The sequence below is a fragment of the Papio anubis genome, chromosome 15 (genome assembly GCF_008728515.1).
Source record: "Papio anubis isolate 15944 chromosome 15, Panubis1.0, whole genome shotgun sequence".
NCBI classification, from domain to species: domain Eukaryota; kingdom Metazoa; phylum Chordata; class Mammalia; order Primates; family Cercopithecidae; genus Papio; species Papio anubis.
Window position 1 is genome coordinate 16,271,423 of NC_044990.1, and position 17,142 is coordinate 16,288,564.

Genomic DNA, 17,142 nt, shown 5'->3' on the forward strand with positions numbered 1-17,142 from the left:
GAGTGAAACTCTGTCTCTTAAAAAAAGAAAAAAAAAAGTACATTAAGACCCTTTTATAGAGGCCAGAAATCTCTATGTGTCAATAAAGGTTTATCTTGAAAGCCATTCAAAAGATATTCAGATGCGGACTGGTTATTTTACAGTATGAGGTCACCTTGCATATTTGATTCATTATAATGTTTTGAAATGAAGAACATTTCAGTAGAGACAACATACTGCTAACACACTGTATGTGTAGCCAGTGCAGGAACTAATCAACGCCTTGTAAAATATTTATTATTTCTTATTGCAGTCATCATAAAGAAAAATGGTGTGTAGGCAGAGAACAGAATTACCTTGAAAATTGTAAAGTACTCTGCAAATGAAAAGTTTATTTAAAAAATCTACCGTTTTCTGGAATTTAAAATAATTGATGCTCTAGAACACAAAGTTACTCATAATGAAACACATGCGAACTATCTAACTGCCTGAGTTTTTAATACATAGCACTTGTTATGGACTTTGCTCACAGTCTTTTCACCCACGCTACCCAGTTCCCTGATGCTTCTGTGAATATTCGCTGTTAGAACCACATTCATAAAATTCTGTGAAATATTCATTGAAACAGCATTCTTTGACATGTCATTTGACAGACTTTTAATTTTGTTCTGATTCACTTACTGTACGATATACGAAGACTCTGAGCTGTTTGCCTCCAATGGTTTCCAGTATTTGTCCATTGTAAAGCTCATTAAGGCCAACTTTTACTTTCAATATGTGATTCTGCAAAATTAATTTAAGAAGGCGCTGATCCATCCTCAGAGTATCATCTGTAAATAATTAAGAAAGAACATTATTTTATTTAGAAAACATTAAAGTTTCTCCTGGTAAGAGAGAATCATGTAAACAGATAATCCCTGACATTAATAATATAATATCAATATATAATATAGTATATAATATAATATCATAGATTTTGCACTCATATAATACATGAGTCAACTAAATGCTAAAAGCTGACAATTCAATTCAAGTAGAAACTCGGTGACCTATTGTATCAAATGACAATAATGTAGCTCCAACCAGTTCAAGCAATGAGCTTCATCTCTGTAAGGGCTACATAGTTTTATAGTGGTCACTGGCAAATGCTAAACCTTAATGGTGGCCAGGGTTTTGTATGATAATTAGATATATCCATTAGTCACATGAAAGAACTATTGATGAATTCTTTGTAAATTAATATTGATTACTGGAAAGAGAATCAAAGCAAACAATCTCCTAAATATGGGTTATTGTCAAAACACATAGGCAGGATTATTACAAAAAAGAAAGTCAGGATATCTAGGAATTCAATGTTTTTGATTAATAGTTTTTTATACCATAATTTAGCATTTGGAAAAACAAAAAATTGTGTTACCTATTTTTAATAAATTTTGCCAACAATTTAAATATGTCTGTGAAATCATTGTCCTGAGAAAGGTGGCAGATTGCATGAATCTGATCATGGTCTGTGAATAGCAACAACTAGGTGAAATTTTATATATACTGTTTTACATCATGATATGGAAGTGTATAATGGTCTCTTCATTTTATTTATAATTTGACACCCTTACTGTCCAAATTTTGAGATGCAAAATACACCTATTTCTAAATATTATGTTGGTAGCAAATAAATCAGTTTTTTTTTTTTTTAAAGATCTATCAATGCATCCTTATTGTGCTGGAAATATTAGATCCACAGAGAAACTGAATATGCTTTTTAAAAAAATTTTTTTTTTTTTGTGATGGAGTCTCACTCTGTTGCCCAGGCTGGAGTGCAGTGGCGCCATCTGCCTCCTGGGTTCAAGCCATTCTCCTGCCTCAGTCTCCCAAGTAGCTGGGATTACAGGAGCGCACCACCACACCTGACTAACTTTTGTACTTTTAGTAGAGATGGGTTCTCACCATTCTGACCTGGCTGGTCTCAAACTCCTGATCTCAAGTGATCCACCTGTCTTGTTCTCCCAAAGTGCTGGGATTACAGGTGTGAGCCACTGCGCCTGGTGTGAATACTTCTAATTACAAACTTTCACTCTCTGTAGGCTATTATCCATTATAATGAAATGTTTTGAAATGAAGAACATTTTAGTAGAGACAATGCAGTGCTAGCACACTGTATGTGTAGCCAGTGCAGGAACTAATCAATGCCTCATGAAACATCTCTTTCTTATTGCAAACAATCATCACAAATTAAAGAGTGTAGGCAGAGAGCAGGAACAACAGTGTCCAGTACATACCAGAAAATGCATTATTCACAGGTGCCAGCAAAGTGTATTCTCCATCTGGCCTCAGAGCCGATGCCAAGCCTAATTGGGCCACAAGATCCGTGAAAGTGGTTTGCTGTTTTCCAGCCAGCTCAGTAACTTGTTTGGCTGAAAAATAAACCATCACCATCCCAACAATGTCATCATTGCTATTATCTCCATCATGAAACTGGTAAGTCAATTCCTGACTGTTTTCTAATATCGTAAGCTATTTACTGCAACGTCAATGTGATAAGACATCCTCCCACTCCCTAATAAGAGATTTTCACTTCCATTTTTGGCAGGAGTGGATAATCACAATGAATTTCTGAAGGAAAATATTTTTCTGTCTTCCTACTACATGTTTCTTTAATTCTGTATTGTTCATCTGTCATCTCTCTACGCTGTGAGTTCCATAGCTTTTTCATTTATCCAAAGCTGACCATTTGGTTAGATCTTTCCTTCTGTTTCCAAGAAAAACTCTGGCACTGTGAAAACCTTTATAAATATTACATGTCAGAAACCCTAGAACGCCAAAGATTCATGCATGGAGTGCCCGTCACTACACTATCTATGGAGTATGCAAGTAGCTCACTATTTATTGTGTTAGTGCTTTGCATGACATTCTTTATACTGCATATTCATTTTTCATGGACTTACTCTTTGAGACAGCATAATTAGTAAATTTATAGTAAGTAAAATAAAACAAACAAAAAGAAACGTTGCTTACCAGAATCAGGAATTAGGACCTGATCAATCAAATGGATCACACCATTATTTGTCACAATATCCTTTTTGTTCACCATTTTGATTCCATTTACTGTTATGCTGTCACCGTCACATCCTATCTCAATTGTATTTCCTTCCAGCGTCTCAAAGACTGCTCCTCCCATAATAGACTCAGAACACTGGAGAGTATTTAAGATGTGATACTTCATAAGAGCTGGAGAACAAAATAAAAACAGTTCGCTTTCAGATCCAGGAAAATAACATTTTGACCCTGAAAAGATGTGTTTCATTGTGGAACTAAGTAATCCTTAAAATGTAGTAAGACCTAAGGATTCACTAACAGCTTTAAAATCCTATTTACGTTCTAGAAGTTTTTTCCTATCAACTACAAAATGAGAACAGCTAAGCTTCGTAGGAATAGTAAGAGGTGATCAACTTCAGGAAATGATTGGTGCAGCATTAGAAAACGTGGTGGGTTAAGTTCCAGCTATCATAAGAAAGTAACTCCTGGGTGAAAGCAAGAATTGTTCCTTTCAGAAGACCTTTGACTGGCACAATGAATCACACCTGTAATCTCAACACTTTGGGAGGCCTAGGTGAGAGGATTGTTTGAGGCCAGGAATTCAAGACCATCATGGGAAACACAGCAAGACCCCTCTCTACCAAAAGAGAGAAAAAGGGAAAGCCTGTTAAATTCCAAAATGCCCAAGAACAGTATCTTGTAATAGCTGCTTATGGCAGAATATTTGTACATAACGTGTAATGAGGTCAATAGAGGCTAAGGATAAGACAAATTATTTCCGCAAGGCAACTTCTAGAAAGTAGCCAAATAAAGATGATTTATTGCAGGGCCTCTGGAAGGATCTATGCCTCAGTTACATTGTATCTATCCTGCATCCTAAAACGTTCTCATCTTAAACTGGTCAAATGTATTTTGGGATAGGCTGAGTAAGTGAAGTATGCAAGCACAATGTAAAACCTATCTCACAACAGAGAAGGAAGCTTGGCAAGCCACCAAATTCTTCTGTGTATCAGTAATTAGAGGCCCAGGAGAACCATAAGATTCTCACAACTCAGTATCTTTTGGCATAAATACAGAATTAAAAGCATTGTATAACATGCATACAATATTAAAATTTGATCTAATATTTCTTTCCAACACCTGTTAATCTTTCTGAATTTCTACTACTTATTTACTTGAAAGTAGTATGAAAGAATGTGATCTTAAGAATATTCTTATTATTTAAGAATTATACTCTGCCTACTCTTTCAAGGACTTTTGGAAGACTTATAGTACATCTCAGAATAAAAATTTTTCCTTGCCTTTGCTTATTAAAACTAACATTATTGGCAAGAACTAGCCTCTTTTTTATTCCCCTCTCAGAATGCTGGGAGACTTCTTAGAGAGGAAGAATTTTAACTACCTTCAGAAGCCACTTTGTCTCCCATGATCCTTTCTAGGACACCTCGTGGGAGTTTCTCAAAAGCCTCGTTGGTGGGAGCAAAGAGTGTGAAGTGACCGTCTCTTCCAAGGGCCTCCAATATGTCCGATGTGATGGCAGCTGCCTGAAACACAAATGTGCTTTTCAGAGACTTTCACATTGTAAATCCAAAAGAAAATTACAACACACTTAGCCTAGGCTGACATGAAGGAGCTGATTCCTACACTATAGAGGCTTGTTGTTGTTCGATCTTCAAAATATTACTTTTTGACACAACCGTCTTTTCCAACTTTCTTCAAATTGTGCCTGCAAGAATGGGAATTCTGCCCATGTTTGTGGGAGTATAGCAATATCCAGCAGTATATATAATAACGGATGAACACGTTCTAAATGCACTAAATACACACCAGTCACATAACTAACCATTCTTACTCTATCATTTCCATAGAAATATTATTTCATATGAGATGGTTTCTCCTGCGTAAAATGAAAATGATAGCCATTTCAAAAAATGTTTGTTACATTTTTGCCAGATTTAATAGCATTTTTATTGTTTTTAGGTTTTGACAGGAGAAGAGGAGGGATTTCAATGACTCAAGACAATCTGCTCTTAGACTTACTCTAAAAGATGAAAGATCATCTTCTGCTTCAATGAAGTCTTGAATTGAGGTACCAATTTGTGTAAGGACACGGTCAATGACATGGACCACACCATTTGTTGCAATCTGGTTCCCATGGATAATTCGAGCACAATTAACGGTGACAACCTATAATTATTTGGAAAAATCAAAGTGCTGAAACCAGAGACATCCATTGACCACTGAGACTGCAAGTGCATTCCCAGTTTTTCATTTATAGTAGTAAATGTAACAAATGGGAAACTACATTCTAAATGGAAATGCTGTGGATGAAGATTTACATGTTGTTTTATCTAAAAAAGAAACTGTAAAGGAAAAGGGAACCAGTTGAGAACCTAAGTCTATTCATACTTAACATATCTAGCAACATAAGGCAAAGGTGCTTTTTTCTTTCAAATTATTGCTTTTTTCCTCTCTTTTATACAAATAGTCATAAACTTTTTAATGTGGGTAAATGAATTATGTAAAGAAGTCTAATCAGCCCTAAAAATTAAGTTTTGAGAAGGAGAAACAAATAATTATTGTATATATATATAATTAGTTCTAGTACAAGAACTTCCTAAATATTGCTTCATCACTGACCTCTTTTGTCCCTGAGAATTTGGCTGTGGAAAAAGTTCTATGACCCCATTGGCAATTTTCCACAAAAACTGATCCAAACACACAAGTACTACAGTAGCTAGAGGGGGGGAGTAAAAGAACACTCATTCTTTGATTATTCTTTTTGCTACTACAATAAATTATTTCAAATACATCAACTACTAAAATTTCCTTTTTTAGAATACTTGTCTACTGTCAATGAACTGTTCATGTAATTTGTCCTTTACCAATCACTCTTTGGTAGAAATTAATAACCAGATTGGAAATTTGCATGCCCTAGATTTAGAGGTAAAGTCATAATATAGCACTTACCTTATTGTCACTAATATTTTATTATTTTTGTGAGCATTACATAAAAAGTATAGACAAAATTAAAGAAGGTATTTTTCGTAAGTGTATTTTTTACTGATAAAACTTACCCCATTGGGATAATGGTTAATGAAAAGCCCCAAATTGTTATACATTGAAGGAATAATCATGCCATTTTTTAAGTCTTTGGTCAACATTCTCTTATTAATCATGTGGCTATGTAAAGCATTCAGTAATTCAACATTCACGTTGCTCTCCAAACCTCTACGAATATCCTAGGAAAAATTGCAATGATAGAAATTCAATTTATTGTGGAACATTAGTAAAAGTCTTATAATCACCCTATTTCTACTGCCTTGCTATTTTCTCATTGCATTATCAGATGGTCATATAAAATTGACATAAATAACTTAAAATTATATTATTCAAATTGGTTAAGGAATTATATAAGTTCAGATAGTTAAGGATCTTGAATGTGATAGAGTACTTAGAACACACAATTTTTAAAGTGAATATGTTGATGAAGAGACAATCTTGATATAACAAATAAAATGATAAGAATTAGGGAGATATGAAATTATCACATATTTAAAAATTTTAAGTGGCAAACAAAACAAAAATGACATTATATTTGTATGCAACACTTGAGTTTTAACAAGGGTTTCATGTTTATTCCATAACAAATTCAGGAATTCAACCGTCCTGTACCTTTTTATATATCCAACACCATGTATTATATTATGCTTTACTCAATGCTATGGGAAATACAATGATAGATAAAGCAAAAAGTCACAACCGTTTATCAGTAGCAGCAGGTAAAAGTAGACACAGTAAGATACAGGACAGAGGGGAAAAATGCTTTCAGGGCTCAAATAAGAAAGAGAACAGCTATTTGGAAGTAGTTTGGAGATAGACCATGATATTTAAATCAATAGGAATGATGTGGTGGTCTTCTAAGTCCAGTACTGACATAGGGTGAATGCCAAGAGAGCAAAAGTTGTCCAGTTTGGTTAACACATACTTTTATGTTTCTCAGACAACACTAAGAAATTTAGAAGGGTATGTTGGACAATAATGTGGATGACTTTAATGCCCTAAGAAGGAGTGAAATAAACTGGCAATGAGGAACCACTGAAGATTTTGTGGCATTGGAATTTAATGATTAGAACCAGGCTTCAGGAAAGTTGAGTGGTAACGTACAGCAGAAATGAGAGTATTAGGGGGATCACTTTAGATGAAATATGAGATAAGGCTAACAGCAGTTTGTAAGAATTGGAGAAAGGGGAAGTAAGGATGACTTACAAATTTCAAGTCTGAACATTGAGACTGGCACTGCCAATTGTGGGTAAAAGGCACTAAAAACAATTATTTATGGGATGAAAGAAAATTGCATATGTTTTAGATAACTTTTGTTTAAAGATGCAAATGGTATATCCAAGGATAAATCCTAAGATAAACAGTAGAAATATTCTACTGAGGTTCCAAGAAGAAACAAGTCCAAACAACAAGCGTGGGTTTAATGTTTGTATGCACTGAAGTGATAGCTGAAACCATGTTAAGCGCATTTAAAGAGTAGAGTCAAGTTGCTGGAAGAAATTCTTACAAGTTCCATTCTTTAAGGCAAGGAAGAAGAGTCAGCAAAAGGGACTGAAGAGGGGGCTACAGATGTGGTAAAAGACACTCAGAAGGGGGAGGTCTATAATCAAGCAGTCAACCACATAGCTAATGTAGCAAGATAATGCCTACAGATACATGCCTACATTTTACTAAGTATATTTGACTCTAGTAATAATTATCAATTCATCTCCATATCTAGTAGAAAGTAGGAATGTATTTTTATATCAGTTTTATAGATTCGGAAATTGAGTAATAATTTAAGGCATTGTAAATTAGACTGTGCACAAGTCTGAATCAAATGTATTTTCACATTTCCTTTAACTATCCACATACATGTATACAAATTTGACAACCTGAACATCCATATATATTTACATATAATTAAACATACATAATAAAATAGTGCTATATAATATAGCTTATGATAATTTTAAATTTCAGTAGGCTTCTTAACTTACCTTTCTGTTAGACATGTTATCTAAAATTACATACATATCCTCACAAACAAACAGGAAAAAGGAAAGGAGCAAAATAGAATAACAAGCGCCCTTTTAGCCGATTCTTGGTTCTCCTTCTTTAAAAAATTAACATATAAGTCTCCTGGAGAGTTATTCTATTTGCGGATGTATTAAGGTATTTTACTTTCCTCAATAACTCATCCCTTTAGATGTCCTCATATATGTACAATAGAAAGATACACAATTTCTACTAATATCCAAGTTAACAAATCAGTTAAAATGAAATAACAATAACAGCAAAAAATAAATCTATTGATAAAAATACTGAATTACAGAATCCAAGTTGTCCCAAGCCTCATTACTCGGTGCGAAGTAAGTGAAGGATCCCTTTCCCTCGATCTCCTCCCTCAGTTTTGAGGCATCAGAATAGTGCTGCGTTGTGGTGGCTCCCACGATACCCAGAGTGCCATAAACATGGTCAATGGGCAAAACTGAAATAATCAAGAAATGAATCAGTACTGGGGATAATATTCTCAGGATATGATTCATAATCATTTAAACCTTATACTATGTTTCCCAAGACATTTAACTAATAATTTTAGCAATACAATTATGTGAATAATCATTTTTATATAAAAGTTATCTTTTGAGTGCTAAATAATAAAATGCTACTGAAAAACATTATGTTACATATCCTTTGTGTTAAGGATAAAAAATTTTAAACTCTTATCCTGGTTTAACATTTAACCTATTTAGATCTCAATCCTGCTATGTCAATAATAATTCAATTATAATTCAATATTATCTATTATTTAAATCTATCATTTGTATAGATTTGGATCCCTAAAAATATGTAGGCCTGCTTGTTTTCATTATAAGTTCTGTTAGCAAATAATTCAAAGTATTGAATCCTTCCAGATTATTTCTTCCAAACGTCAGAAGATTCATGCGTGAATGTCAACCTAAAGGGATTTATCTAGTAATGTGCAGTCAACTTATTTTTTCTGACACTATTTGATTTGAACATTAGTATAATTTGATAGCATAGAATAAATGGTTATTAAATTTGTGAATATCCTTAGATTTGGTGACACAACTAGTAAGTATAAAAACCGGGATTTTAAAAGACCCTAAAAAGATGGAGAAATTGAGTCAAAATGAGCAAGGTTAAATTTAACAAGTTTCCATGTAATTCCTATGCCTAAATTGAGAAAAACAAATCCTAGAGACCTGACTTAATGGTTTATGTAAAAAAACTGGTAATCAATTTTAATTGATTCCAAATTCAATATAAGCTAATGATGTAACACGGTTACCAATGACATTATCTGAAGTGCAAGGTCTCCCCAAATCAGGTACTTATCTTAGTATTGTCTTAAATGCTCAGACCCACATGGATGGATTTTAAATATCAGTCTAGGTTTATATTCAGAAAAAAGATTACTGAACTGGAGACTTTCTGTCTGTTGGTGTTATAATGGGGAAGGCTTCAAAGTCTATGTCATATTAAAAGAATTGGGGATGGTTAGCCCAGAGAACAGAAGATTTTATTCAAGAAGCGAGGGTAGCCGGAGGAAAGGCGTGATGATTGGCATGAAATATCTGAACGGCTGTCATTTCAAAGAGGAAATAGATGAACTATTTTTTTTCTCTAGTTGGCAGAGGTATAGGAAACCAAATTTCAATATAAGGAACATTATAAAATCAGAGCTATTCAACTAGAGAAGATGAGGTTTCACCAAGTAGTTAAGTTCTATGTTCCTAGACAACTTCAAAGAATGGGATTTTATAAAGAGTTTTGTTCCTGAAGGGAAGCTGAACTAATTTAAATTTATGACTAAGTTTCTGTTGTATTGCCCAGCATCCAGTGTATGAGAAATGTGTTCTTACATTTTATCATCGTGATAAATTCATGATTAACACAAACATAGGAGGGATATATCTTGGATTTAGGATGGTGCTGAGTACACACATACAAAATTGGCTTCTCCACAAGCCACCTCAACCCTTTCCTTGCATATAAAGTGTTCCTTATTTAACTCAAGAAATTGAGATTTTACCTGCTGGGCAGCCTTTCATTCCTTCCATTCTCGTATAACCAGGACAACATTCATACAACACAGTCCTGTACATTGGAAGAAAATTAATATTAAAATGAGAAACTAAATAGGATACATTTTGACAAAAATTTGACAAAATATTTCACTTATTGCCTTGATTTGCTGAGATTCTAAAAATCAGGGTTCCCCCCGCCCCCTCCCGCCACCCCCGGTATTTTTTCTTTTTTTTTGAGACGGAGTCTTGCTCTATCGCCCAGGCTGGAGTGCAGTGGCGCGATCTCGGCTCATTGCAAGCTCCGCCTCCCGGGTTCACGCCATTCTCCTGCCTCAGCCTCCGGAGTAGCTGGGACTACAGGCGCCCGCCACCTCGCCCGGCTAATTTTTTGTATGTTTTGTAGTAGAGACGGGGTTTCACCGTGTTGGCCAGGATGGTCTCCATCTCCTGACCTCGTGATCTGCCCACCTGAGCCTCCCAAAGTGCTGGGATTACAGGCGTGAGCCACCGTGCCCCGCCAATTTTTTCTATATTTATATGAGTTTGATTTCTCACTACAGTCTCATGTTACTATAGAAAAGTTCCAGAATGTTGATCCACAAGAATGAAATTTGGGTCCAAGTTCTGTTACTTGGTTGACATGTGAACCTTGAGCCCCAAGTCATTTAATCAACTAGCGTCCCTGTTTCCCCAAGTATTTAACATGAATATAGTAGCTATGGTATCTACTCAAAGAGTAATTGTGAATCTCAAATGAAATAATGATTTTGAAATCATTTTGTAAACTAAAAATGGGTAGAAATGTGCTTTAATAGAAGTGGAAACATAAGAAAATACATCGAACCATTTGAATCCATAACATGCTTTCTCATTGCTAACTAAAATAATGCTGCATTTGGTTTGAATTGCAAGTATAATTATTAATTGTATTATATATAAACTTTGAAATATTTTTATTTGTGTAAAATTTGATAAAAATAATCTAAGTTTATTTTAATATTAGAGCTTAGTATTCAAGAAAATGGCATCCTGTTTAAAGTTAACAAAGTGTATTGAGTTATATAGACAATAATTAAGGTAACAGACCAGAAAATTCAAGATATCAAGATATACAAAAAATAAATTTATCTAATTTACTATATTTTGAGGGAAAATAGTAATAAAAAATATATAATTGCTTACAAAATAAAAACTGATTATATTAATATATAATATTATTAATATAATCCTAATTTTTATTCTTTCACATTTCATAGAATATTTTCTGGACTTCATCATCCAATATAGATAGCCTATTTTAACTAAAATTTTACATAGTTACTTATGTTTCCTTTCAATAGAAATATAAAGGTACATGTATCAAACAAACAATTAGAAGTGGGGGGATTATTACAAGTAAAAAATAAATGCACATCATTTTGTAATTTTTAATTGATATCATGTCAGATTATGACAATTATAGATATTTTGTGATTCACTAATTAAACATGAATCAGCTAATTCAGATGCTATTTCTTTTCTGGCTTTTTATCTAGTTGTCATAATTGTAATCAAGAAGTATGAATGAATCAAATAATTTATACATGAAAGAGATTGCCAAGTATAAGAATAAAATTTTTTTTAGTATGATAAAAATGATGAAAGCAAACTATCAAGAAGCAAAAATTTTAATGATGTAAGAGATAATTTTATACAGTCGAGTAAAAGTAAATAAATGTTTTCAAATTGAACCCCTGGTACATTAAGTAATTATCTAGGATTTGTAGTCCTGTTTATAACTTTGAATCCATATTCTCTATCTGTTAATAAAAAATTCCTGGCATGAAATATTGGCTTAAGAATCATAGATAGCTAAAAATACGAACAAAATTAAATGGGAAATACCCACTTCAAGTTATTCTCTAATTTTAATATAGTTTGAAGAATAGTTGGTATTGGAAACATATACAAGGTACATAGGAGCCTTATGCAAATCATAATAGAGCCTCTAGATAATTTTATTTACATGAGCTCTTGTAAATAAATCTAATTATTGGATGTCAAAAGATTAAGAATTGCTTATATATTAGCTTTAGCATATGTTGTATACAATTTTTAAAATGAGATACAAATGTGCTTAGTCCATAGATTGATAATACTTACTTGAAGTGAAATAGTGAATAGAAAAGGAAATTTAACAAAAAAGTATACAGCAAATGCTAATATAACAAGGGTCAGTCATAATTTTGTAGAGAATTAATGCAGTAGATGAGATAACATTCCAACAGTTCATTGTAATATCAGCTGATAATTGAACAATATGGTTATCTCTGAGCAGATATTTTGAAAAGAAAAAAGGGTTTTTTTTCAGAAGAACATTTATGCTACCCAAAATTCAATGTTCCCATATGGTCAGTAGGGCAAAACAAGAGTAAAAAAAATATCATTGCTACACATAGCTCTAAACATGAGAAATTTATTTTTGCTCTCAGAATAGTATCTACTATTTCATGAGATGCCAGCTAAAAATGTCACAGACATTCTCTAGAGGAATTTTCCAGAATACTATATTACTAGACCAATATATATTTTGGACAATATCTTGACCCTAGGAAGCTTCATGTTTTTCATTAGGCCTGCTCAGTTTACTTTTCTCAAATCCCCAGAGCAAACTGTTCAGCTGAAAGGCAAACATTTCTGTCATCTGATCATAAAGTCCTGAAGATATCTCTGGAAATTTCAGCAGAAGCAAGCAGACGGCAGACCAGTCTTCCTGTCAATAGTATTGATTTCTTTGGTTATTTGAAATTAGCATTTACATTTATTTCAGTGCCCAGATGTAACTATGTTTTTGAAAATGAAGCCACTTTAGAAAAATAAGCTGATAAAATTGAACAAAGGAGACACTGTTACATTTCTGGTTATAAAAAGAAAAGAAAAAAGAAAAGAAAAGCCAGGCTTCAAAGTAGTGATTTTTTTTTTTTTTTTTTTTTTTTTAATGGAAAGCAAGAAAGAATTTTGGCATAGCCTCTGTACAAGCCTTGACATCTCTCATATATTTAGATGGTTAAAGTAAATTGATGGCATTCTTCTCTATCTTCTAGGAAGGATGTAAGAAGCGTTCTCCCTAACATTTCAGGGTGAAGGTCCTTTCTTATCTAGTTAGTGTGCATTTCAAATATGCTTCATGGTATCCATGAATATAAAGAACAAAGAGGAAAACTCAAAGCCTTAGAATCCCTACTGGGGCCTAGCTTGCAGCATGCCAGAGACCATTGTAACAACTGATTGCATTATAATTGTGTGAATGACTCACAAGTCTAGCAGAAGTCTGCACAATAATAGGAATAATGTTCAGGTCAAAAGATAACATCGAGTTGAAACTCTATTAAGCCAATGAGCAGGGGATGGTCAGCAAGGTCCTCTGGTGCCCTAGACTTGGTTACCATGTGGAGATGCAACCCAGCTAAGGTTAAATGCCTTGTATACATGTTCTTACTTAGAAATAAAGACAATCTTGTGCATTTCAAATAGGCATCTGGTCACAACTTCCTTTCCTGTCTACATCTATGCATTTGTTAAAAGAGTTTAGTTTTAAGGACAATTGATATTATGCATTATGGGTACTTAGTAATTTCACATTTATCAATTCATTTTATCTTCTCAGAAATTCTTTAATATAGCTATTAAATCCATGTTTTACAGGTAAGTCTACAAGAGGTTAAGTGATTCCATATTTTTATTTATTTTTTTTGAGACAGAGTCTCACTCTGTTGCCACGCGGGACTGCGGTGGTGCCATCTTGGTTCACTGCAACCTCCACCTCCTAGGTTCAAGCGATTCTCCTGCCTCAGCCTCCCAAATAGGTGCCTGCCACGACATCCGGCTAATTTTTGTGTTTTTTTAGTAGAGACAGGGTTCACCATGTTAGCCAGGCTGGCCTCGAACTCCTGGTCTCAAGTGATCCCCCTGCCTCGGTCCCCCAAAGTGCTGGGATTACAGGTGTGAGCCACCACTCCTGGCCCATGTCTAGTATTTATACCAATATTATTAACTTAGAAATAAGTTTCCCATCAATTCTTCCACCCGAACTTAGGGTAACTGAATTTTAATGCTGATGTATAAAGCAGGTTCTTCCTTGGGGTCTTTTGATTCTCAAGGCATCCATCACTAAGGGTGAACTTCAAATTAATGGGAAGCAGGAAGAAGTCACTTGCACTGTTTTCTTGACTGGGGTGGCACCTAAACCTTTCTGATTGTATTACTTGCCCTATTTATGACTGGGCTCTCTCATTGTAAAATAAAGATTTTGGATCACAGGAGTGGTTCTTGACCTTAATATGCCCAGAAGGTTTATTACTTTTTTCTACCAATATTTATTGGTAAAACAAACCAGAAGGCATGTCTAGTAAGTAAGAAATAATGCTTTCCAATTTTAAGGTAATCAGTGAAACATATGTTAAAACATAATCATTCTTTGGGCTATTGAGATATTAACTATAATGATGAGCTTCCATTACCACCTTGTGGACCTCTGAGGATGGAGCATCTTGAAGTGAGAATCACTGGATTAAATAAAGAGATAAAGTCAAGTATCTTTTAACTTTAAGCTTTGATGAAAACTCTAAGGTAAACTGGAATACTTTAGACAATTTCCAAAGGACTGGAGGAAAACATTAACTTTTTGCCTCAGAAACTGATATTTTAAATCAGTTTGTTCTTCTGGCCCACTTTTTTATAAAATGAGGAAACTAAGTCACAGAGGTTAAGTGACTTGCCTAAGATAAAAGAGGGCCAAACCAGGAGTAGAAACCACATCATATATTCACACAGATTCTATACCCAATCCTTAGCCATGTGATCTGCTTCCTTCTGGCCGCCACGTCACATGGATTCAGGAAGAAATCTGAGTTCCTAATAGTAATATTGGAGATGCAGGGAGAACTTCTTTATTCACGTATATATTCCTTTCTTTTCTTTAAATAACTCCCAAAATTTTGGTCAGTATTTTCAAGAAGAATGGTGTGTACACCCAGGGGGAAGGCATATATGTCATGATGTTGTTTTTGGAAATGACATGTTATGGAAAAAAAAAAGAGACTTACGCTTTCTGTCCACAGATGGACTTTTTATACCAGTTCTTACAAGTGCTGAAGTATTTCTTTTTGGTGCCCAAAATCTGTTGAAGGGCACAGACATTCGGGCTGGAGGATAGAGGGAAAGGAAAAAAGTTAATGTCCTAATAATGACTAGTTTTTCATATCTAAAGATCAGATGATAGAAGAAAATGTTAAGGTGTGGATTTGATATTCAAAGATATGATTCTAGCCTTGCACAAATCTAACTATTAACACAATCCTACTGAATTGTTGAAAAACCTAAAGTCTAAGGGAGATGGCGAGGAGAGAGAGAAAAAAATTATACATTTCTGAGAGTAAAATACAAGCGTTTCAAAAAGTTAACCAAATAGAAATATTCAAACAGTATTAACATAATTTTATTTCTATGTGCCTTATTACTCTTAATAGTAGATAATCTACTGACCCTTTTTAAACCAAACGTGTGCTCACTTGGAGGGTGGCCATAGCTTCAGGGCTCTCTGGAACAATGAGAGGTCAGAGAGCAAAAGAGACAAGATTTATTATGTACACAGACACTATACTCTGTAATTTTCTAGGTTAAGTAATCACAGAAGTAAATGAGTGCTAAAATTAACTTTGAAACAGTATGGTTGCACAGAGAATTATCTTTTTGAATGGAAGTGACAGAGGATGTTCTAATCTGTTACAACTTTAAGGTTCCCTTTCCCCTCTTAAAGGGATAGAGGTCTTATTTCACTGTAAGTCAAAGAAGCTTGTGAACATTATGAAAATCCCTGTGGGGCATAGGAAGAAGTGCCAAGATCCACTTAAAAAATTATAAATGGTTGGATGAATTAACAAAATTATGTGTAATTTTTAAAGTGCTCAGTTGTAATTTCATTAGTTCTATAAAATATAAATTACTCTTGCAAAGTTTACAGAATTCAGTTTAAAAGTAACTTAAATGCTTCAAAGAATTCAGAGAACTAGTTACATTACCCAGCATTTAACCTTCATATGTAATTTAAATAAAATTTTCTCTAACATCATGTGAGATATTTCAAAGCTGTTCACATATATATGATAGTTCCTAACAACAGATTTGTTAATTTTGAAAACTCAGTTTCAGATTTTTGGAAGAAAATAAAAACATAAGTAAATGGAATCACAAAAGAATGCCCAGCTAAATTGTGTTAATTAGATTAGAATTATATAATATTTCATAAAAAAGCAATTCAAGTTATTTAGAGAGTAATTATGTCTTAAAGCTTAAAGTGCATAGAGAAATCACAGAATACTCACATTTTCCTTTTTTTCCTATTACTTTATAATAATTAGGAAAAAAAAAACCCTGAGGCATATATGAGAAACTTTATGCATACTTGAACATATAACAAGCTAAGGAAAAAGAAAAACGGTTTATAAAACCAAAGCAATCACTTACCCTTGTTCCCGACCCCTGATACGACTATGAGTCAAGATCTTGTCATAATGACTGTTGGCATTTGCAGGGTTAACAACAAGCAGCAATAGAAGAGAAAACATGGGTAAGAAGGGAATCATCTTGAGTCTCTCCGTTGCAGTTAGTCCCCGAAGAGAACTGGCAGTGGGCTTTGCAGAGCTCAGAATTTATATACATGTCAGAGTTGTGGGAGGGAACACTGCATCAACCTGAGAATCTGAACTCTTTCCAAGAAACATCAGCAACTTCAAATTGCCAGCTAAGATTTGTTTTGGTTAGTTATATTTAAGGAACACATTGAGCTACTTTTCCTTTTCATTATAAAGAAGGTACTTATTTTTAATCATATGAACAATTGACTCACTGCATGTTTATGTCTCAGTTTTATTCTTTTGTATCTTAGAGAGTTTTTAAGAAAAATTCTTCTGTTGAGTTGTAAGAGATATTCTGCAGTCCTTTACAGAGTAGAATGTATAATGTCTGTGTGCTCAAGATTATTGTTAGGTCTTAC

General features: G+C 33.9%; 1 protein-coding gene across 7 annotated transcripts in view; it reads right to left on the reverse strand.

Annotated features, from left to right (window-relative positions):
* Window positions 1–16,845, reverse strand: part of POSTN (periostin) — a 35,413-nt gene extending 18,568 nt beyond the window's left edge. For all 7 annotated transcript variants that reach the window (XM_003913787.4, XM_003913786.4, XM_003913782.4 and 4 more), the window contains exons 1-10: window positions 16,614–16,845; window positions 15,194–15,292; window positions 10,115–10,179; window positions 8,388–8,545; window positions 6,090–6,254; window positions 5,053–5,199; window positions 4,415–4,556; window positions 2,992–3,204; window positions 2,256–2,390; window positions 661–809 (exon numbers count right to left, since the gene is read on the reverse strand). In XM_003913787.4, coding sequence (XP_003913836.2) covers window positions 661–809; window positions 2,256–2,390; window positions 2,992–3,204; window positions 4,415–4,556; window positions 5,053–5,199; window positions 6,090–6,254; window positions 8,388–8,545; window positions 10,115–10,179; window positions 15,194–15,292; window positions 16,614–16,732 — 1,392 coding nt within the window. In that variant the 5' untranslated portion in view covers window positions 16,733–16,845. The remainder of the gene's footprint in view (window positions 1–660; window positions 810–2,255; window positions 2,391–2,991; window positions 3,205–4,414; window positions 4,557–5,052; window positions 5,200–6,089; window positions 6,255–8,387; window positions 8,546–10,114; window positions 10,180–15,193; window positions 15,293–16,613) is intronic.
* Window positions 16,846–17,142: the final 297 nt, after the last annotated feature.